The 23,842-nt window shown below is 41.0% G+C and overlaps 1 protein-coding gene across 2 annotated transcripts; it reads right to left on the bottom strand.

Annotated features, from left to right (window-relative positions):
- Positions 1–516: 516 nt before the first annotated feature.
- Positions 517–15,615, bottom strand: sertad4 (SERTA domain containing 4). 2 transcript variants are annotated; one of them, XM_067421020.1, is made up of 4 exons: positions 14,907–15,615; positions 7,038–7,206; positions 4,205–4,332; positions 517–2,252 (listed from the first exon to the last, which is right to left on the bottom strand). In XM_067421020.1, exons 2-4 carry the CDS (start codon positions 7,189–7,191, stop codon positions 1,524–1,526), a joined length of 1,011 nt encoding a protein of 336 aa, XP_067277121.1. In that variant the 5' UTR covers positions 7,192–7,206; positions 14,907–15,615; the 3' UTR covers positions 517–1,523. The 2 variants fall into 2 exon arrangements, with proteins under 2 accessions (XP_067277121.1, XP_067277124.1); XM_067421023.1 differs by having other exon boundaries at positions 517–2,249; positions 14,907–15,613.
- Positions 15,616–23,842: the final 8,227 nt, after the last annotated feature.

The raw sequence follows: 23,842 nt of genomic DNA on the forward strand, positions 1-23,842 counted from the left end.
CATCGTTACCACAATTCCTTGTGCTCAGGCAGTTTGGCAGCATTATAATAATCAGTTTAAGTGTAGACTACAAGATCACTTAAAATGACAGTTGCTACTGTAAATTTTAAAGGTGAAAAGCCCAACAACAACAACATCATCATCCAGAGGTGGATAATAAATAAATAATTCCATCATCCATCTGCTACATTTAACAGAAGCAGTTTGCTCCATCTAAAATCATCTCATCTCAGGGTGTTCATAATAATCACTGAGTGTCTGCGTGCATGTTTGACCGTGGTGTGTGTGTTTGCCATGAACCTTTTTCCCCCTCAGGGGATCCCAGACTGCTCTTCCAGTAAACATTGTTTCCATAGTGATAATGTAGAAGAGAGGAAGGAAGTGAAAAGGTGACAGCAAGAGTAATAAAAGAGAGAATGAGTGAGAGAAAATGTGTGTGTGTGAATCCAAAGAAATAAGCTGTGTGCCAGGTATAATCGCATCACAAGGAGATAAAGGGAACATTGTGGTCTCGGGATCATTCCTTTATTCTTAACACATTTCACAAAAAACACACACACATTCAAACCCGAACAATGTTTAAGATTTCATTTCATTTCCTACCAGCATTGTTGCCATATATATTCTGCTCATGTCTGAGGGTCTCCCATTTTGTGTTTTTAGAAATTAAAAATAAATGTAGATAAAATGCATAAACAACCAATATAAAAAAGTGCATGAAAATATAAAAAAAAACTTTAGTACACTCTAAAAAAAAAAAGTGGGGTTAAAAACAGCCACGGGTTGGGTTGAAAATGGACAAAGCCAGCAATTGGGTTGTTTTAACCCAGTAAATGGATTGTTTTACCCAACGGTTGGGTGTTGGTTTGTCCATTTTCAAGCCAGCATTTTTTTAGAGTGTAGTGAATGGAGATTCTCTCATTCGTACCAAGCATCACGTGAATCAGTGGACCTCAAGACAATACATTAACATGGACACTGAGGTATCTGTATCTGTGATAGTTTCAATTAGGTTTTGTTTCTTCAATATACATGTATGAAATGTTAAGGGTGCTAAAGAAAGATTGTTCTAAAAATGATGGCCACCTTCAGGGCCTCATGCATTCTGGTTAAAACCCACTGAATGTGAACGTGATGATCATCATGGTGAGCAACCCATGTCATGCATTTCTCAAGTGCCTATGATATTAAAATAAAAATAAAAAAGGATTTTATTTCATTATTGTCTTTTTTCCCCTTCTTTTTTCACTTCACATGGTGAAGTGTCTCTGTGCTTCAGTCACAAATATCCACAAACACAGCAAACATTAAACAGGAGCATTTAAGGCACAGTATGGTAGTTTTCACAAGAGACAGAACAATATGTTCATTTGCTGTCCCTTTTAATTTGTGGTGTGTAATCCAGAAGTACAAAAAGTACATACAAATCATTGACCATTGATATTCTGGTTTGTATAATTGATCTATAAGACTGCTAGAACCTTTCGTTTGCTTCTTTCGTTTCCACAGCAAGTGTTCATTTGTTATTTTCCCCTCACGTGAGCCCTAGCAAGGGCCCCATGGTGTCCAGCACCTATAGTGTCTGAAAGCCACCGCTGTGAAACCTCCCCTCCTCTAACCTTCTCTTTCCCCTTTTCTCTCTCTTTCTCCAGGGTCTTGTCATCCCTGTGGCTCTGCGGCCGGACAACATCCCACGTCCTGTTCTGCTCTCTGGTTTCTGCTTGACACAGAGCCACCACAGGACACACAGAGTCCTCTTCTTCATCACTGTCCTCCTCCTCCTCATCGTCCTCCTCACGCAGCTGTGGAAATCTAACTGATGATGATGATGACGATGATGATGATGAAGGGTGAGAGTTGGAGTATACGTCCCGTTCATACACAGACAGGGGGAGCTGGAGGTAACGTCCAGCTGCGTATAAACAGCAGCAAGCTGGGACGCACTCCTGCCCTTCCCTCCTCAGCAGACGCAGGCGTTTGCGATACGGCCCGGGCGGCGTCATGCAGGGCTGCAGGGCAGGAGGGGGGAGGGGTGTATTTGTGGCTGGAGTTTGGAGGGGACAAGGTATGGTTGTTTGACCTGATGGGAAACACCAGTCGCTCTGGAGGAGGATTTCATTTCTGAGACGCCGGAGAAGGTTGTTGATGAGCACAGAACGCCGTAAGAAGGACTCTGGGTCATCCATGAAACGCAGCTTCTCGAGAGAGAGACGTAGAATTTGAGCACGCTCCTCCAGGACTGGTGACACCTGCTGGCCCAGAAGACACCATGAGCATTCACAAGTGAGGTAAGGTCAGTTATCAAGTTAACCTATGATTCATAATGTGTTGTAAGGAGGATCAAATAAAAGCGGTGTCATACAGTAAATTTGGATCTGAAATCTGCATAAAAGGTGACTGGGTAAACCCAGCCTGATCTGCCGGCGATTTGATTTCACCCGGCAACTCAGTCTGGAAACTGTACATTAATTTCTACTGCTTCTGTTACACTTTTATGGGAACCAATCACAGACTGGATTATCCACCTGGCACGCTACTGGCGGGTTTAATACGATGACAGACAGAGAAACGATGGGTCGTTGCCCGTTGCTCACGCCACTTGTGGTCTCATTGGTTGAAGGACTATCCAATGGCATACAGAGTTATTCGAATAATGCCAGTTGATCACACCTCTTGTGGAGTAGACAATACAGAGCAGACTCCCAAGACCAATTCTCAGTTTCAAATTGAGCTTTGTCTGGTGATAGCCAGACAAGTATAAAAGTTTATTATGAGCAGAATATAATTGAAAGTGTCTGAGAAAACGTCTTAAGTATTTGTATTTTCACATAGCTTTCTAACAACCGAAGCCTGAGTTGATTCAAATAATATCAAATTAATGGTGTGTCCACACTTGTAGTTCGGTTCTGATACATTTAGTCCTGCTTCACTAATGGTGTGTTCACACTTGGCATGTTTGATCTGAATATAAACAAATCCTGGTGCAATTGCTCTTAGTGCAGTTCATTTGAATAAGTGTGAATGCTGCCATCCGGACCTTGGTGCCAACCAAACAAGCGGACAGAGACCGCTGAAAAGATGGGTTTTGGTCTACTTCTAAACGTCTGTCCAATCACAGTGGAGGAGGGCCGGGACAAAAACTACACCGACCAATCATCCCACTTGTACACCAACTAAACAACAATAATGGAGACGTTAATACTGCTTTTTAATGCATTTTTATATTCAGTAAAAAAAAAATCCATAATGAGATACTAGCAACACATTACTGCCATGGATATTCTGTATCATAGCATGATACAGAAGCATAGCATATCATAGCATACCATGTTTTAGCTGGCTAAAAATGCTTTCGTGGACACAAGATAAATGAATATTTATTGCTAGTCATATGGCCAATTAGTCTCTTCAACTTTTATGCAAAATCCTGGAGCCAAACCTGAGAAAGTAGTCCAGAAGAGTCCACAGCATTCCTGGTCACGTCATTTGCATTTGTAACTCATGGGCGGGGATTATGCTAATTATGAAAGAGCGTGCATCCTATTTACGCATGTTTGGAATCCACTACACACGTTTAACTACCGAATCCGTGGTATACGAAGCATCTGGAATAGGTCAATTTCAAGTAAAGTATCAAGTAAAGGTCAATTTTACGCGCAAATTACTCGAATTTGCTCATATATTTACGAAAGTTTCATGAATGAGGCCCTTTAATCGCACTAACAGCCAATCACACTAGAGTTAATTTTAATTAATGCCAAGTGTGAATACACCCTAAATGTTAAAGTAAAACTGAATTTTGTTGTTGTTGTTGCTCAGTGAATTTTTGCAGGCCAAATCCAATAGGAATCCACACAATCGGTAATTTCACGCCATGGTAAAAGATTTCCACATGCAGATTTTGCAACAGGTTCAAGTTGATCATGCAAATTCTCTGCGTTAACCAAAAGAAAGCTGCTGCTTGGTTTGAAAGTTACTTCTGTGTGACTGTTGACAACAGACTATGGATCAAAATTTGTCTAATGTGACCACACCTTTACAATATATACATTTTTTTCCCCAAATGTCTAAACTTTAATAACCCTTGTTTACAGCTTCTATAATAGGTGTGCAAAAGTTGTTACAGTCAAACAATTTTAAGATTTGCTAAAGTGAAATGCAGGAATATGATGTGTTGTTTATATGCAGAATTCTGCAGACTCACAGTGTGACAGTAACTCCTGAAGCTCAGTACAGGTTCTTCATCCTCCACAAACTTCCTCTTGAAATAAGAGACCCGTGACATGGCCACACGATCCATCACATGATCAGGAACTCGTCTGTAATGGGGCTCTGGAGACAAAATGGGATGGTTCATTAATAAGCTATGTCTTCTAGGTCAAAGACTGGAATGAAAATAAATTCTGGCCTGTTTTAGTGTCAAAATTGGATTTTGAGATCTCTACTTTGGAACAGAACAATGGCCCTCATTTATCAAAAGTGCGTACACCAAATTTCCAGCGTACACCTTGCGTACACCCAAACCCACGGCGACTTTGAGATTTATCAATATGGACGTTGGCGTACGGCACGCTCAAATCCTACGCCAGCTCAGGAGGTGGTGTACGCACGTTTGAGTTAGTGTGAAAATGCGCAGAAAACACCACAAAACGCACTGACAAGATATGCTATATGACCCACTGTTAAAAACCACAACAACAACATTCACTGTTTATTTTTGTGCAACATGAACGTCAATGTTTAATTTGTGTGACTTTACCAAAGCGTTTGATTTGTAGGCATATGTATTCCTCCAGTCGCGAGCCTGTGAGCTTTATCTGACGTTTCAGGCCCACCTGGCCCGGCAGCTGCGCACGGACTGGGACTAAAATAATTCAGACTGACAAAATAATAAAAATGACCTTCTTCTTTTAAATAATAATAAAATCAATAAAAACGACATTCTTCTTCTTAAGAATAATAATCATAAGAATAAGAATAAGAATAAGAATAATAATAAGAATCTTACAAATCGTCATGTAATTATTAATGTGAATGAATGGTAGTACTCCACATCACATCATCATATCGTACACCCCAATACATGTGCCGTGATACGAAATTAAATGCTAATTGTTTCAAAACGTGCTGTAAAATAATGCATTGTGATGGTAATTTATCATCCAAACAGCTATTTAAACTGCTGGAGTGCGCTTCTCAACCTCCTAAGAGTACTCGTAATTTGGGTTCATATTTTGTTTTTGTAGGTGCCTTTAATCCCACTCTTTAAACTCCCAAATAAAACAATTTCGTTTTTTTTTCTTTCACGTCCCTGGTGATGGTCTCGATGGGCGCGTCTCAATCAGCTCACTAGTTCAGTAGTCAGGGCACTGATCAGGGAGTCAGCCCATTGACTTATGTCCTAATCAGTGCCCTGACTAGTGGACTAGTGAGATGATTGAGCGCGCCCGATCTCCACGTCTGAGAACTTTCGCTTCTTTGCCGTCTTCCGTGTGTCCATGACGTAAAATGAGGGCGTGGGAGAGGCGGAGACTTGAATACATAGGGGCGTGTTATTCTAATGACGATCGTTTTCAGCCACGGGATTTATCAAGGGCAGGTATTGCGTACACCTGAATTGCAGAGGTGCGCACAGTTTCATAAATCAGGCGGTGAGAGGAGTGTAAGCATAATCTTACGCCAACATATACACCAGTTTCTACGCAAGATTGATAAATGAGGGCCTTTGGCCCTCATTTATCAAAAGTGCGTACACCAAATTTCCAGCGTACACCTTGCGTACACCCAAACCCACGGTGACTTTGAGATTTATCAATATGGACGTTGGCGTACGGCACGCTCAAATCCTACGCCAGCTCAGGAGGTGGTGTACGCACGTTTGAGTTAGTGGGAAAATGCGCAGAAAAGCAATTCCTAACACCACAAAACGCACTGACAAGATATGCTATATGACCCACTGTTAAAAACCACAAAAACAACATTCATAGTTTATTTTTGTGCAACATGAACGTCAATGTTTACTTTTTGTGACTTTACCAAAGCGTTTGATTTGTAGGCATATGTATTCTCCAGTCGCAAGCCTGTGCGCTTTATCTGACGTTTCAGGCCCGTCTGGCCCAGCAGCTGCGCACGGACTGGGACTAAAATAATTCAGACTGACAAAATAATAAAAATAACCTTCTTCTTTTAAATAATAATAAAATCAATAAAAAGCGACATTCTTCTTCTAAATAACAAGCGTCATTAAGAATAATAATCATAATAATAAAAAGAAGAATCTTACAAATTGTCATGTAATTATTAATGTGAATGAATCTTACTCCACATCACATCATCATCACTATTGTACACCCCAATACATGTGCCGTGATACGAAATTAAATGCTAATTGTTTCAAAACGTGCTGTAAAATAATGCATTGATGGTAATTATCATCCAAACAGCTTTAAACTGCTGGAGTGCGCTTCTCAATCTCCACACTATTAACAGTACTCGTTATTTGTGTCCATATTTTGTTTTTGTAGGTGCCTTTAATTCCACTCTTTAAACTCCCAAATAAAACAATTTCGGGTTTTTTTTTCCACTTCCCTGGTGATCTCGATGGGCGCACGTCTCAATCATCTCAATAGGATCGTCAGTGATCAGGGAGTCAGCCCATTGACTTATGCCCTAATCAGTGCCCTGACTAGTGGACTAGAGAGATGATTGAGCGCGCCCGATCTCCACGTCGGAGAAGTTTCGCTTCTTTGCCGTCTTCTGTTTGTCCATGGCGTAAAATGAGGGCGTGGGGGAGGCGGAGACTTGAATATATAGGGGCGTGTTATTCTAATGACGATCGTTTTCAGCCGCCGCATTTATCAAGGGCAAGTATTGCGTACACCTGGATTGCAGAGGTACGCACAGCTTCATAAATCAGGCGATGAGAGGAGTGTAAGCATAATCTTACGCCAACATATACACCAGTTTCTACGCAAGATTGATAAATGAGGGCCATTGTGAGCACCATCTGTTTTTCAGAAATGAGATTAGTTCCAAACCTTCTCTGAGCCCTTGGGTGTCACCCCCTGGTGGTGAGGGGGTGGAGACACAGCTTTTACTGCAGTGTTCAGATTCCCAGATCGGTTGGTAGATCGACGGCGGTGCTTCAGCCTCAGGTTCACAAAAGGGGTTCATTGATAAGACCAAAGCCATGGTTTCACCTCAGTTCTAAACAAACACACAAACACGTAATGGAATCATAAAGGGAAAAGAGTAAAGGGATAAATCTCCCACAAATTCTGTTTTTGTTTTTGTAAACAGTGAATTTGCTCACATTTATGTCATTCCAAACCTGTATTACTCTATTTCTTTTATAGAACACAAAATAAGATATCAGTCTTCTGTACAGTGAAAGGAGTCCAGTGACCCCTTTTACTTTGATTATATAGACAAAAACAGTTGAATTATTGTTATTTATTTTTTAAAGCAGAGACCAACTTCTTAGTAAAGTTTAATGCTAGTATAGGAAAAACCTTTTTACTAGTTTTTTTTTAACTGTCCAATTCTCTAAAAACAGCCCCTGTGCAAAGCTTATTACATTTATGTCTTTTTTACAAAACACTAGACAGGTTTCCATTACATATTTGCGCAAAACTTTAGCAATATTTTCTAAATGTCAATAAAAAATTGATTCATGTTTCCATTAACACCTTATGTGACTAAAATGTAACTTTTTTTCCTCTTGCAATAAGTCATTCCAAAAATCATGGCAACACATGTTGGTAGGTTTATGTATATCGCTGCCACCACACTAGCCTTCATTTTTAATCGAAGGAGCCATAGGTGTGTTATCCAAGCATTAATATCTGGCAAGAAAAAACCCTTATACTTGGGGGAGCTGCCACATATGATGATTCTAGGAGTTTACAGTACGCGATTTCACAGGGGAAATGTGGATTCAGAATTTACGGATGAACAGATCAACCTTTTTTAAGGTTTCATCTCGACTTCTGTCCAAATATACCTGGCAATCTTTAAAAAATGATAATGTGACTTTAACGTACACCAGGTGACCTGTAAATGTGGAAACCCATTGCAGTTTTGCGAAATGTTCCTTTTTCAAAAATTGCCTGAAAAAACACCTCATGCCAGCGTAAAAACGCTTTGTGATACATGGGAGTTTTTGCAAAAGGTAAGTGTTTCCATTGGGTGTATTTTGGAATTCACAATTTGAAGGGTAATAGAAACGCAACTAATCTGTTCTGAAATGTGTTTCTCCTGTTAAGAAACCAAAAAAAAAAAAAAGATTCTTGCGTCTTAGTATCAGTACATTTTATTTCTCAATGCGGAGCAGGTTTTGAGTTCTGAAAGGTAGATACAGTATGCTTTCATAGTACAATGAACTCTTTTATCTCAAAAGATCAGGGAAAATTTGAATCCTCGTTATGACCCCTTTAAAGAAAGCAACCTCTCAACAACACCGTTCTACTTAACATTCTTATTTCCTCTATCTTTGAAGACTGTATTAACAAGGCATTTGATAAACACACGAGAACCTTTAAAATGGCTAAAAGAGCAAACCCGCACAAACACACTCTCAAACTCTCCGATAACGACATAGTGAGAGAACAAGATTCAATAAAAGCTGCTAAGACAGGGAAGATATCTGTTTGTGTGATCTCTCTTTAATCATTTAGCTCTATGTTTTACCACACACACAGTGACAGGAGAGAGAGGGAGAGGAAAAGTTCTGGATGACTGCCTCTACAAAGGTCATTAATCTTCACTGACAATTTCACACACACTATTACTCTCATGAAGTGGGTTCAGTTGGCACATATTGAAATGTTGTTTCGCCATGCAGGCTTTTTTGGATAACCATACACAATTCTCACATGGCAGCAAACAAATTTGTTACTATTAAGGCTGCCAATTGATTACAACGTTTAATGTCCATGGAATGTCACTTAATTATTCAGATTAATCACATACATCAGTATTTACTTAGAAAATGCCCCCAAATAAGATAACATATTACACTTTTAATCATTGCCGGTCTATCGGAGGTAAATTCATACAAGAAGCTTGTCTTGTATTCCAGCTACGAAATTTTTATCTGTCAACAAACAACAAAAAACGCTTTTTGTTGTTTTTCAACCTCTTTGTGTGAACAGCTCCTTATTATGAAGTGTATATATGTCTTCATGGACAGGATTAATTCGGTTAATGCTATTGAATTATACTTTTTTTGTTATAAAATTGTAATTAATTGCACAAAGTAAATTTACTGCTGTATAAATAAGTAATTAAAAAAGTCAGTAAAACTGAAATAGTAAAAATCCCACAATGTTTTTTTTTTGCACGCACAGACAAAAACTATGTTCCTCTTGCAGCAAGCTTAATTCGGCTGTAATAACCCGTCGTCTTTTTAGTCTGTGTCCACAGGGTTTGGATCACACTGAGCTCATGTGAGAGAGATGTGTTTAATCAGAGCAGATCCCGCTCTCCTCCTCTCCCTCGTACTGTCGTTACCTGTTTCTCATTCCGCCCACAACTCTGCTTTGAATTTACGCTTTAGAAGACAGAGAGCTGACACAGAAGCAGAGCTCGCTCAAACACACACGCATGCACGCACACACGCAAGCTGTCTGTCTTTGTTTCTTTGCTCGTTTTGTGCTTTTATGCACTCTCTCTCCATCTCATCCACTTTCCTTTTCATGTGAAGAAAACATAAAAAGGTGCTGGATCTGTTGGATTTGCACCTCATCAGTCACACACGCACACATACACAAATATCACAGGGTACAGAAGGGAGTGTGTGCTAGAACTGTGAGGCTCAGACTCAGTAGATGCTAAAACTACAAATTATAAAACACACTCGATTCTAAAACCAGACAGAGAGAGCGAAAAAAGAAAGAAAGAAAGAATGAGCTTTCCAAACTAAGGAATCATGTAAGGGATAATCTTTCAGTTGTGCCGTTGTGGTTTTTCCTATGCAAGAACCACAATTGCAGGTTTCCATCGAGGTAATGTCATTTTTGGCTTAACTGACTAAAACCACAACATCCAAAGCTCATAATACCCTTTACTTGGTCATAAAAAGCTAACTCACTCACTTAACTGTCTTAATAAGGACATACTATATACAGTACACAAGGATCAAGATTGGAACATTTTTAATGTTTTTGAAATATTATTTTTTTTTGCATTTATTTAATCAAAAAATATAGTAAAAACAGTAATATTTTGAAATATTATATTTTATAATGTTTCCAAACTTATGATTTGTTTTTTAAGAAGTCTCTTATGCTTACCAAGGCTGCATTTATTTGATTAAAATAGCTAAAATTGTTCCTTTTTTAGCCATTAGTTCAGTCTTTATTGTCACACGATCCTTCAGAAATTATTTTAATATGCTATGATTTGCTGCTCAGTTAAGATTTCTTATGATCAATGTTGAAAACTATGCTGCTAAATACTTTTTTGATACATTTTGATACCCAAGCTTTTTGTGATATTATAAATGTTTACAATTTAATGTGAATAAAAGTATATTTTTTAATCTTACTAACACAAACACCTTTGAGAGGTAACAGTTTAATTATAATTAATATTTAAATAAGTAATTGCATTTACAGCATATAAATAGTTATAAAAAATGTTACTTCAATGTATTAAAATATGTTTACATTTTTTTTCACTTGACAATATCTCTAATGCCCCTAAGTTTTGTCAGATAAATACCGGGCACATACACTTCTTTTGAAGCTTATTAAGAAACATATTCTTACTGGGTGGTTAGTCTTCCAGCAAATGTATTCCTTTGAAATTATTTAAACAATTTCCAAAACGCCTCGTCAGTAGAAAGTAAGCCATAAAGAGAGACAGAGCAGACATAAGAAAACAAAACGCTGCACAATTAGTCGGTTACGACAACAACTTCAGGCATCAGCTCATATTCTGCTCCGCTCTCTGGAACACCAGGCTGACAGATCATTCTAGAACTCCAGCGAAAGTTGACCACAAATGTGTGGCACATTGGCACATGCACAGAGCAAAAGAGTCATGATCAACGCCACATTCTGCCCACACAGCCTGACCCAGAAACAGACACGTGATTTATGAGAAACATGAGTAACCGATATAAACATTCACGTTCAAAGATGTCATTTATGACAAAATGTGGAGGGTAAACTGCGGATTACAGAGGCAACCATTACCATTTCCTGACTTTCTAGTGAGAACCATATTCTGAATGAAAAATACACAAGTTTAAAGAAATTATTCAACCACATCGTATGAAGCAGTTTCTGAAAGTTTTATTGAGCTTTTTTTAAAAATTATTTTTAGATTTGTCATACACTAGGATTTTTTTCCTCACAGAACAAAAAAAGTCAAACAGGTTTAGAACAACATGAATGACTTCTGTAATTCATGCATGCACATGCAGAACCCATATTGACTACAAAGAGTCACACAGTAATGTGTGAAACACACCCTGCTGCGGTGACGCCCCAATGTCCATAAGGTGAAAAGTCCTCACAGAGACATTACAACCGTAAGGCTATTACACACTTGCACACCTTTCCAGGAATTATCTTTCATCTGCTCAGAAACTGCTTTCTGTCGGGTGCTGGAAGCAGTTACACCATGTGTGTCCTCCCCAGGGTGCAGGACTTCCATTCAACAGTTTGGGTTAAAGCTTTCCATAACCTGAATCTTTCAGCGAGACCGTTTTTTTTTTTTTTTAAGAATAGAAATGTTGCGTTGGGGGTCTGAACACATCGTGGAGACTGTAATCTAGGTCATTAGGTAGTCTCTTTAATTCTCTCACACACACACACACAGAAAATGTAGGCAACACCCAATTGAGGAGGTAAAACATCCATCCAAACATATCTGGCACACACGTACAAAGAAAGAAAGAGCAGGGGGAAAGAGGAAAAAAGAGAGGTAGGAACACCCTTCCTGCCTGCCAAGAGCTCTGTGGCTTCTCAGCTTGTCTAGGTTCCATCCAACTCGGAGCAAGAGGAAAAAAAGTTTGACCATGTCTGCACTGCAATCACATACGTGAGATGAGAAGAGTGTAACAGTGTTAGACAGGTAAAATAGGAGAAAAATTATATCAACTCCGGCCAAAAGCCATGTGTGTGTGAGGTTAGCGCTGTAACCTGATCATGTTGACACAATGCCACATCAGTGCTGAAGGAATGTTCTGGCTACCCATGCATCCCTGCTGTTAAGAGTTAGAGCCTGAGGCTGTGTATGTGTGTGTGTGTGTGTGTGTGTGTGTGTGTGTGTGTGTGTGTGTGTGTGTGTGTGTGTGTGTGTGTGTGTGTGTGTGTGTGTGTGTGTGTGTGTGTGTGTGTGTGTGAGATAGAGGGAGGGCAACACGTGCTCTGTGTGTACTCAAAGGGGAAGGGTAATCACATCATCCATGCTATCAAATGAGTATGATTTTTTATAATGGTGCAGCTCAGATTCATTTTTTTATGGGATGGCTGTGATTTGTGTTCAGACAGCAACTTTTAGTGAGTTTTTGTTTATTGAGATGAGGGTTTCCTATTTTTTTTGTCTTATGGACTCACACAACATTCAAAACGAATGCATGGTTTAATTTTGCATTATTGTTATTAAACCCATACAATGGCTGAAAAACCGACTTATTATTCTGCAATGAGTAAAAGAATCGCACACGGAGGCTGCATTCATTTGATCAAAATACAGTAAAAACAGTAATATTGTGAAATATTACAATTTAAATTATGTTTTCTAGTGTACTGATTATTAAACTACATATACTGTTTATTAAACTACACATATTTTAGTGGTAATCATAATGTTTTTGTTTCTGGTTTCTTTGATGAATAGAAAGCATTTATTAGCCTAGAAATCTAGACGCACCATAGCAGCAACAAATCTGCCGCGAGTGTCGTCTAGCAACTCTCAATATATATCTGAGCTGTAAAAACCAAACTCCGGTCAGGCCAATCACATTGTGTATAGAGTCGGTGGGCGTGGCTTAACATAATGACGGCTGAGTTGCGCTTGCATGCTTCTAGTAAACACAGAGGCTGGCGAACGGCGGTTTTTCGAATCAGCTTTGACCGTGACTCTGGAAGACTTGGATTTAAAGGCTAAAGTTATGGCGAAAGTTTAATCTTTCAACTAGCTCCGCGTCACCTTCGTTGCTCTGGTTGGTTGTAGCGCTATCCAATCGCGTGCAGAGGGAGTTTGAAAGACAACCGTTTATCCCGCCCCTCAGATTGAGCTGTCAATGGTGAGTTTCCAGACCAAACATCTTGATGTGGGTCTGGCTTGTCAGCCTAAGCATTTATATGAAATGGAAATCTTTTGTAACAATATAAATGGCTTTGTCACTTTTGATCAATTTAATGTATCCTTGCTAAATTAAAGTATTAAGTTCTTAAAAAAAAAAATACAACAACAAATAAACCTTACTGACCCAAAACTTTTGAATGGTGGTGTAATGAGCTAGTTCGGCTTCATCCAGTGTGTGTATTTATTCGATTACACCTCTAGTCATACCTGGACAGAGAGATGAGGAGTGTAGCTCGACTATCCAAAAACCTGACTATGGCGCATGTGTTTGTACCTAATTTGATGACAGAACAGTTTTCACCACTTACAGTATCTAATGTTGATCTACAGTTTCTATTGTGGGTGTTTAAATGAGGTGAGCCTTTGAATGAGTCAGTTTGACAGGAAAATGATCTACACAGGATGTGCCGTGTCCCTCCCAAACCACAGTTTTCTGAAAGTCGCCCTGGTTTAAGTTTAAGATGATTATGCCTGCAGACTCCTGTGAAGTCTCTTGAAGTAAATCCTCACTGTGCCCAGACACAAATGACTGGAATGGACTGATGAGAACCACAGGCGGTAAACGATTGCGTGGGTTTTCCTTTGTGCCTGCTGTAGATCGAGGGATCAATGCGTGGCAGTACGCCAGACACTCTTAAACTGGCACAGTGATCTCAGGGGGAATACCCACATGCACACAAACACACACACTCCTGCCCCCCGGCACCAGGAACAGATGCCACAGCCATGGCAGTGAACCCATTGCTGATAATGAAGCAAGAAATTATCCCACTCACACACACATACCAACTCAGCCGCGCACAATAGCGTCTCTCTCTTGCACAACAACAACAATAGCCTTACACACAGATGTGCAATTGCCTTACGCTACACAGACACCAATGCAATTTTTTTCCTGTGCAACATTAATTGTGCATTCATGAGGACACACACTCGGCGTCCATCTATAAAGGTATCTTGCTTTCATCTTGTACACTTCATCTCCTTGTAAGGGAATCAAACAGTAACAAATTCTGGCACACTGCCCTTCAAAAAAACACACACAGAGCTTAAGTGTTTTAATGTGTGAAATCAACATTGTGTGTGTCATCTCACTGTCATTAGCCTCTTTAGAGATTCAAAGCCATAATTAAAAAAATGAAGGAATAAAGACTGTTTCATGGTTCATCTCACATATGTAATACATGCATATTTTTATTTGGCTAAATATGTAGCCTATTATAGACATCAAATAATGTTTTAGAACTACTTTTAAAAGCGAATGTATCACTACAGGGCCATTTAATTTAAACTAGTCAAGGCAAAAAGGTGCTAACAGGACGTAACAGACTTGTGCATTCCTGCAAAACCATATTTATAAGCTACATTTAGGCTAATATTTTCTTGCTACAACTTCCCATAACGCAGTAGACTGTGTGTACTCTATTGTGCTTGCACGAAATAGTTGTAACACACTTCAGAGATCATAAGTGTAGTTCATCTGTGCTGGCACTGTGCCATATCTGTCTGCCTCCGGAGAATGGTGGCGCGGAACTCTTGATAACCGATTAGTGTGACTATGTTCAGTAGATATTACTCTGGCTTACCTTTAACTATAGTGATGGCTAAGTCAAAGATGTGTTGTTATGAAGCGCAATCAGATGTGTCTTTATAGACGCGCTCTTGTTTTCTCCTCTGGGTTCCGCTTCTGTAGTCCCGCTGGGTTCATCAGTAACTACTTATTTACGATCCATCAGCGCGAGCTTCGCTGGCTCACAATAATCGATAGGGTTCGACGGAAAATATGCCATCCAACGCCAAGCATTCAATCAGTGCACGAACAAAGCCGCTGTGATGTGACGGAATCTCCGCTGCGTGTCCGCGCAGGTCGCTCTGCTTTGTGCCACAGTGACCTCACCGGCAGACGGTGCGACGTTGCAGTGTTTGCTTTGCACTAGGCTCGTAAACATCAATGGACACGAGCAGCGTCGCCCCATTCCTCGGAAAAACAGCAGCTTTTTTGCTCAGGATCAGTCTCGTCCTGTCCCAGCAGCAATGCTCCCCCGGTGGTTTGTGTGTGTGTGTGTCTGGTTTTGGTCAGAGGAGCTGCGTTAACTTGCGCCCGGGAGCGCGCAGCATAAGTAGAGCGGGCGGGCACGGGGCCAATCATCTGTTAGACATTTCCCTTTTCAGGAGCGCCGGTCCGTGTTTTCCAGCCGCACTCTTGCGCGCTTTTCTCCGGTGTTCAGTGGTGGACTGAATGCCAAGTCGTGCCGATTTTTGGTTCTTTGGTTGCGACAGTCCCTCCATCACTGTCTGTCCTCTCACACGCACATACCTGCACAATTATTGTAAAGATCTCCCATAGACGTCCCATGATTTTGAGAGTTTATTTTGCCCATTGTTATTTTTATTGAAGAGCATCACTCTGTTTTTGAAGGTTTAATGTATTTTGAAGAAAATTTTAGACATGGCTCTCGCAGTGAAACATATAGGCTATAGTGAAACACACATGAAAACTATATGCATTTTTACATAAATATTTGTCACTATATTTTTAAAAAATGAAAACATGTTTGCTCGCTCACTGACTAGCTCACTCACTCACTGACTAGCTCACTCACTCACTCACTCACTCACTCACTCACTCACTCACTCACTCACTCACTCACTCACTCACTCACTCACTCACTCACTCACTCACTCACTCACTCACTCACTCACTCACTCACTGACTAGCTCACTCACTCACTGAATCACTCACTCACTCACTGACTAGCTCACTCACTCACTGAATCACTCACTGAATCACTCACTCGCTCGCTCGCTCGCTCGCTCGCTCACTCACTGAATCACTGACTGAATCACTCACTGAATCACTCACTCACTCACTCGCTCACTTACTCACTCACTGATTGAATCACTCACTCACTCACTCACTCACTCGCTCACTCGCTCACTCGCTCACTCGCTCACTCGCTCACTCGCTCACTCGCTCACTCGCTCACTCGCTCACTCACTCGCTCAATCACTCGCTCAATCGCTCGCTCGCTCGCTCGCTCACTCACTCACTGACTGAATCACTCACTCACTCCCTCACTGAATCACTCACTCACTCGCTCACTTACTCACTCACTGATTGAATCACTTACTCGCTCACTCGCTCACTCACTCACTCACTCACTCACTCACTCACTGAATCACTCGCTCACTCACTCACTCACTGACTGAATCACTTACTCTTTCACTCGCTCACTCACTGAATCACTCGCTCACTCACTCACTCACTGAATGACTTGCTCACTCACTCACTCAACGCTCGCTCACTCACTAGCTCGCTCACTCACTCAACACATACTCGCTCACGCACTCGCTCAAACATTCACTTACTGAATCACTCACTCGCTCACTCAACACATACTCATTAATTCGCTCACTCAACACTCGCTCACTCAACACTCACTTGCTCGCTCACTCACTCACTCCCTCGCTCGCTTGCTCGCTCGCTAACTCACTCACTCACACTCGTTCGCTCACTCACCTATTCACTCACTCGTTCGCTCGCTCACTCATTCACTCGCTCACTCATTCGCTCGCTCACTTACACTCATGCTCACTCACCTATTCACTCACTCACTCACCTATTCACTCACTCACTCACTCACTCGTTCGCTCGCTCGCTCACTCACTCATTCACTCGCTCACTCATTCGCTCGCTCACTTGCTCACACTCATGCTCACTCACCTATTCACTCACTCACTCACCTATTCACTCAATTACTCACTCGTTCGCTCGCTCGCTCACTCGCTCGCTCACTCACTCACTCACTCACTCACTCACTCACTCGTTCGTTTGCTCACTTACTCACTCACTCACTTGTTCGTTTGCTCACTCACCTATTCACTCACTCGTTCGCTCGCTCGCTCACTCACTCACTTGCTCACTTGCACGCTCTTGCGCTCACTCACTCACTCACTCACTCACTCACTCACTCACTCACTCACTCACTCACTCACTCACTCACTCACTCACTCACTCACTCACTCACTCACTCGCTCGCTAACTCACTCGCTCACACTCGTTCGCTCACTCACCTATTCACTCACTCACTCACTCGTTCGCTCGCTCACTCATTCGCTCGCTCACTTACACTCATGCTCACTCACCTATTCACTCACTCACTCACCTATTCACTCACTCACTCACTCGTTCGCTCGCTCGCTCACTCACTCATTCACTCGCTCACTCATTCGCTCGCTCACTTGCTCACACTCATGCTCACTCACCTATTCACTCACTCACTCACCTATTCACTCAATTACTCACTCGTTCGCTCGCTCACTCACTCACTCACTCACTCACTCACTCACTCACTCACTCACTCACTCACTCGTTCGTTTGCTCACTCACTCACTCACTCACTTGTTCGTTTGCTCACTCACCTATTCACTCACTCGTTCGCTCGCTCGCTCACTCACTCACTCGCTCACTTGCTCACTTGCACGCTCTTGCGCTCACTCACTCACTCACTCACTCACTCACTCACTCACTCACTCACTCACTCACTCACTCACTCACTCACTCACTCACTCACTCACTCACCTATTCACTCACTCACTCGTTCGCTCGCTCACTCACTCACTTGCTCACTTGCACGCTCTTGCGCTCACTCACTCACTCACTCACTCACACTCGTTCGCTCACTCACCTATTCACTCACTCACTCGTTCGCTCGCTCACTCACTCGCTCACTCACTCACTTACTCACACTCATGCTCGCTCACCTATTCACTCACTCACTCGTTCGCTCGCTCGCTCACTAACTCATTCACTTGCTCGCTCACTCACTCACTCACTCGTTCGTTCGCTCGCTCGCTCACACTCACTCACCTATTTACTCACTCACTTGTTCGCTCGCTCGCTCACTCACTCACTCGTTCGCTCGCTTGCTCGCTCACTCATTCACTCACTCACTTGCTCACTTGCACGCTCTTGCACTTACTCACTCACACTCTTTCGCTCACTCACCTATTCACTCACTCACTCGCTCACTTACTCACACTCATGCTCACTCACCTATTCACTCACTCACTCACCTATTCACTCCCTCGTTTGCTCGCTCGCTCACTCACTCACTCACTCACTCACACTCACTCACCTATTCACTCACTCGTTCATTCGCTCGCTCACTCACACTCACTCACCTATTCACTCACTCACTCGTTCGCTCGTTCACTGACTCACACTCACTCACCTATTCACTCACTCACTCACTCACTCACTCACTCACTCACTCACACTCATGCTCACTCACCTATTCACTCGCTCACTAACTCATTCACTCGCTCGCTCACTCACTCACTCACCTATTCACTCACTCACTCGTTCGCTCGTTCACTGACTCACACTCACTCACCTATTCACTCACTCACTCACTCACTCACTCACTCACACTCATGCTCACTCACCTATTCACTCGCTCACTAACTCATTCACTCGCTCGCTCACTCACTCACTCACCTATTCACTCACTCACTTGTTCGCTCGCTCGCTCACTCACTCGCCCGCTCACTCACTCACTCGTTCGCTCACTTGCTCGCTCACTCACTCACTCACTCACTCACTCACTCACTCACTCGCACGCTCTTGCACTTACTCACTCACACTCGTTCGCTCACTCACCTATTCACTCACTCACTCGTTCGCTCGCTCACTCACACTCATGCTCACTCACCTATTCACTCACTCACTCACTCACCTATTCACTCACTCGTTCGCTCGCTCGCTCGCTCGCTCACTCGCTCGCTCACTCACTCACTCACTCACTCACTCACTCACTCACTCACTCACTCACTCACTCACTCACTCATTCGTTCGCTCGCTCACTCACACTCACTCACCTATTCACTCACTCGTTCGCTCGCTCGCTCGCTCACTCACTCACACTCACTCACCTATTCACTCACTCACTCGTTCGCTCGCTCACTCACACTCATGCTCACTCACCTATTCACTCACTCACTCACTCACCTATTCACTCACTCGTTCGCTCGCTCGCTCGCTCGCTCGCTCACTCACTCACTCACTCACTCACTCACTCACTCACTCACTCACTCACTCACTCACTCACTCACTCACTCATTCGTTCGCTCACTCACACTCACTCACCTATTCACTCACTCGTTCGCTCGCTCGCTCGCTCACTCACTCACACTCACTCACCTATTCACTCACTCGTTTGCTCACTCACTCATACTCAGACACTCAATTGCTCGCTTGCACACTCTTGCACTTACTTACTTACTTACTCACTCACTATATTTTTAAGTCTTTTTTTTTAGAAGACCAACCCTATACCCTTTACAGATTTACTTTTTGTCATTTGTAGGTTTATTTACTTTTTACAAGTGACCATCATCACATCTGTGACATTGTATTATATTTCTGGGGATGTTTATTTTTTTATTTTTTTAAATGTAACCCAAGAATAAGACACACACAGACACACAAAGGCTTTTTTTCTTGCTCAGTTTCCCTTTAACTGACTCCAGGTTCCAAAAAACACACCCGGTTTCTAGTTAGAAGCAGACATCCACTTTTGTGCCAGAGTCTGTAATTTATTTTCTTGTGTGAAAAGCAGCCCTGTGTTGAAGTACTTTTCCAGGTGACTGGGGGCTTCAGAGAGAAACAGCATCTTTTAAATAAATGGAAACCATGCTCTGTGGTTTACTGTTACCAGAACTTTTATAGTGAATCTCTATCCTTTAAATTAAATAAAGACCATATTTTAGAAGGCCCATATTTTAGACAAAAACATTAAGGGGTTAGTTCACCCAAAAATGAAAATTAGATGTTTATCTGCTTACCCCCCCCCCCCCCCCCCCCCCAGTGCATCCAACATGTAGGTGTGTCTGTTTCTTCAGTAGAACACAAATGAAGATTTTTAACTCCAACCGTTGCTGTGTGTCGGTCATATAATTGGGTGAATAGGTAACAATTCTATGAAAGCAAAACAAAAAAACATGCTTAGGCAACGTGCACAAAAACCCTGCTGCTCCTGACGACACGTTGGTTTGAAAGACACGAACGAACCGATCGGTTTCTGTGAGAAACCGAACAGTATTTATGTTATTTTTTTACCTCATATCCCGAAGAGTTTTATCAAGTTTTCCCATCGGCTGTGACTTCCGTTAGGTGAGGTCAAATAGCGGTGCGATCATAGACATACATTATGTACATCCTCATTCAACCGATCCGCGGTTTTTGACCTCACCTAACGGAAGTCACAGCTGATGGGAAAACTTGATGAGACTCTTTGGGATATGAGGTAAAAAAAATAACATAAATACTGTTTGTATTCGTGTATTAACAAACCAATGTGTCGTCAGGAGCAGCAGGGTTTTTGTGCACGTTGCCTAAGCATGTTTTTTAGTTTGTTTGCTTTGCTTCATAGAATTGTTACCTATTCACCCCATTATTGACTGACACACAGCAACGGTCGGAGTTAAAAATCTTCATTTGTGTTCTACTAAAAAAACAAAGACGCCTACATGTTGGATGCACTGGGGGTAAGCAGACAAACATCAAATTTTCATTTTTGGGTGAATTAACCCTTTAATGTAATCTGCAAAATTCTTGTATATTCTGCAGGCAATAATTAATATATATTTATTTTCTGAAATAGCCATTGTACACTTAATTGTTGCATACATATACAGGCATATACTTTTTTTTAAGCTCTATTTTTTAATTTTATTTGCACATCTGGCATTTGTACATCTAAAAATTAAACTTTAAAGTTCATGGTTTGGGAAACTTTTTGGAGTTAAAATGACCATCGGCAATAGTGCCATCTATTGGTTACGTGTCAGTATTTATTCCTGCTCCTGATTCAGCAGAATATGCTTTTTTGATTTAGGAATTATCTTTAGAGATACACTTGTTTTGATGACTTTTCACCCTTATAATCTCTAGATCTGACAGCATGGTTTGGTTTCTGCTACATTATGAGGTCACAGTCGGAGTTCAAATATCTCTTTATTCACTCCAGCCAAGCAGCGCAAATAAATATTGACTTCCAGGGAGATGCCGTCCATGTTAAAGCACTACGAAGAGAGCACTTTCCCGCAGGATAAAACTGAAAGTTTAATGGGCCCTTCAAAACATACTCCCCTCACGCAGACAAGCACTTAGTAGGGTTGTGATGTGTCACGTCTACTTATTTATGAGCATCCAAAGTGCATATGAAAGGAGAGGTATATGAATGTATTGATTGGTATGATAGTAAATGTATTTGTGAGGTGAAACAGTTACCCTCTTAAATCAGAAACATTTTCTGTCTTTTCTAAACTCAGCCACAGAATTTCATCATCTGAAGCTGATCGCCATTTTTTCTGACACTAATCGAACGGTTTCAACCACTGCCAAAACTCTATGTACCTGTTTACATGCTCTGTTCAAAACTAATAATACAAAACAGAACAAGACAAGACAACAATTTGTTACATTTCTACTGAAATATATATTTAAAATTTTTAGCAGTGGAAACTTGGCTATACCTTTAACTAAATCAATAAATGCTACCTTGCTAAATGGTAACAAAATGCTTTGATAGCATTAGCATAGCACTTGCCCCCCAATTTCACATTAACATTGCAACAACAAAAAAACATTATATAACACATTTTAGCATTTACTCTCCCTTTTCAGTGTCATGGCAAAGCATGCTGGGAAATAGAAATCCCAGCCTAGTTTCAGTTAAATTAAAAGAAACAAGTTCATAAAACTCAAAACAATGAAACAATTCAGATTATTTAAAGGGTTAGGTCACCCAAAAATGAAAATTAGCCCATCACTTTCAAGTAATCCTAGGTGTATACGACTTTCTTCTTTCAGAAGAATACAATCAGAATTACATTTAAAAAACGCCCTGGCTCTTCCAAGCTTTATAATGGCAGTCATCATAAAAGTACTACACACAGCTCCAAGGGGGTTAATAGAGGCCTTCTGAAGCGAGGTATTGTTTTAAGAAAAATATCCATATTTAAAACTTTACAAACTGTAATCTCTAACTTCTGACACGAGTGACTGGCATTCTATCATGATGTAGGATGCAGGCATGGTGCAGGTTCTTGTGAGAACTAACATATCACCGGAGCGTCCTACGTCATACGCTGGAAGGGCAGCCTCTAGTAAATGTTAAGTTGGAGATTACAGTTTGTAAAGTTTTAAATATGGATATTTTTCTTACACAAACATATCGATTAGTTTCATAAGGCCTCTATTAACCCCCCAGAGCCATGTGGAGTGGAGCACTCTTTTGATGGATACAAGTACTTTTATGATTTTCAAAAAAAACAAAACAACAACATTCACTGCCATTCATTATAAAACTTGCATTTTTTAATATAACTGTTTTATTATAACTAACTGTATTCAACTAAAAGAAGAATGTCAAATACACCAAGGATGACTTGAGGTGGGGTAACCTGAGGTAAAAGGTGGGCATAACTGGTACTGTACCTAGGCCTAAAATATCTCATGTTTATCATATTTCATAAGACACTGTAAAGACGGACTAAACCCTAAAATGAAATCCTGGTCTACTTGAGTGGATCACACATTCCTTGATCAGGCAGACAAAACTATTAGCAGATGTTTCTTTTCAAAACAGAAAATGTATCTTTTTAATGTATCATCGTGTAAGACTTCATTTACAAATCAAATTACAGCAGTTGTACAGAAGTATGAATACACAAGGTGACACAACATCGCTGTAGCAGTGTTGCAACATTTCAAAAACATCATAAAAACGTTCTCCAGAGAAAAGTAAGGCACCGAATGAATCGGTGGGTATATAGGCAATTCATTTAAAGCATTTTGAGAATAAAGTATAACAGCAAAATAAAAAGATTCAGGAAATATAAACATACACAATGTTCAGAACATATATAGAAATGTATATGTATATGGTGTATATGTTTACAAACATGTATAAACATGTATATGTCTAAAACTGGTTATAGTTGGAACACACCTTGTGAAAGTTGAAGGTGTCGGTGGCATGTTAGACCTGATTCATCTTGGGACACAGAGAGAGCACAGGGAGAGTGTGCTATATTTCATGTGCAATAAATCCTAAAACTTTGTGTATGCTGGTGTTTATTGGTTCTGTAAACCGAACAGAACCTCTGTCACTGAGCTCAGAATAAAATGGGTTCTTAAAACGACCATCACTTGTCTGTTGTCTCCTCTGCAGAGTTGTGCCTTTTGGGAGAGGAGCTGTGAGCTTTTATCAGGCACTGGTAGGATTCGTTCACACACATAAAACATTATAGGAGAAAATGCCGTTCCATCTGTCAAGCTGTAAAGACATGACTGTCCTCAAGACACTTCAGTCAGATCAGCAGAGGGTTTGCTTTGCATGCCAGTGTCTGTTCAGGCTAAATTAGTTTGATAAAATGTTCTAGTTCCTAGTAAAATGAAAATGCTGTAGTATCATACTAACCCTCATGTTGTTCAGATCCCATATTTACTTATTTC

Source organism: Pseudorasbora parva, chromosome 17 (assembly GCF_024679245.1).
Source record: "Pseudorasbora parva isolate DD20220531a chromosome 17, ASM2467924v1, whole genome shotgun sequence".
Classification (NCBI taxonomy): Eukaryota; Metazoa; Chordata; class Actinopteri; order Cypriniformes; family Gobionidae; genus Pseudorasbora; species Pseudorasbora parva.

Coding starts and splice junctions, on each gene's coding strand:
- sertad4 (XM_067421020.1), bottom strand. CDS start 7,191: ATGGCTTTGGTCTTATCAATGAACCCCTTTTGTGAACCTGAGGCTGAA. Junction 4,333..7,037: donor CACCCAAGGGCTCAGAGAAG/GTTTGGAACTAA, acceptor TTTTGTCTCCAG/AGCCCCATTACAGACGAGTT. Junction 2,253..4,204: donor TCAGGAGTTACTGTCACACT/GTGAGTCTGCAG, acceptor CTTCTGGGCCAG/CAGGTGTCACCAGTCCTGGA.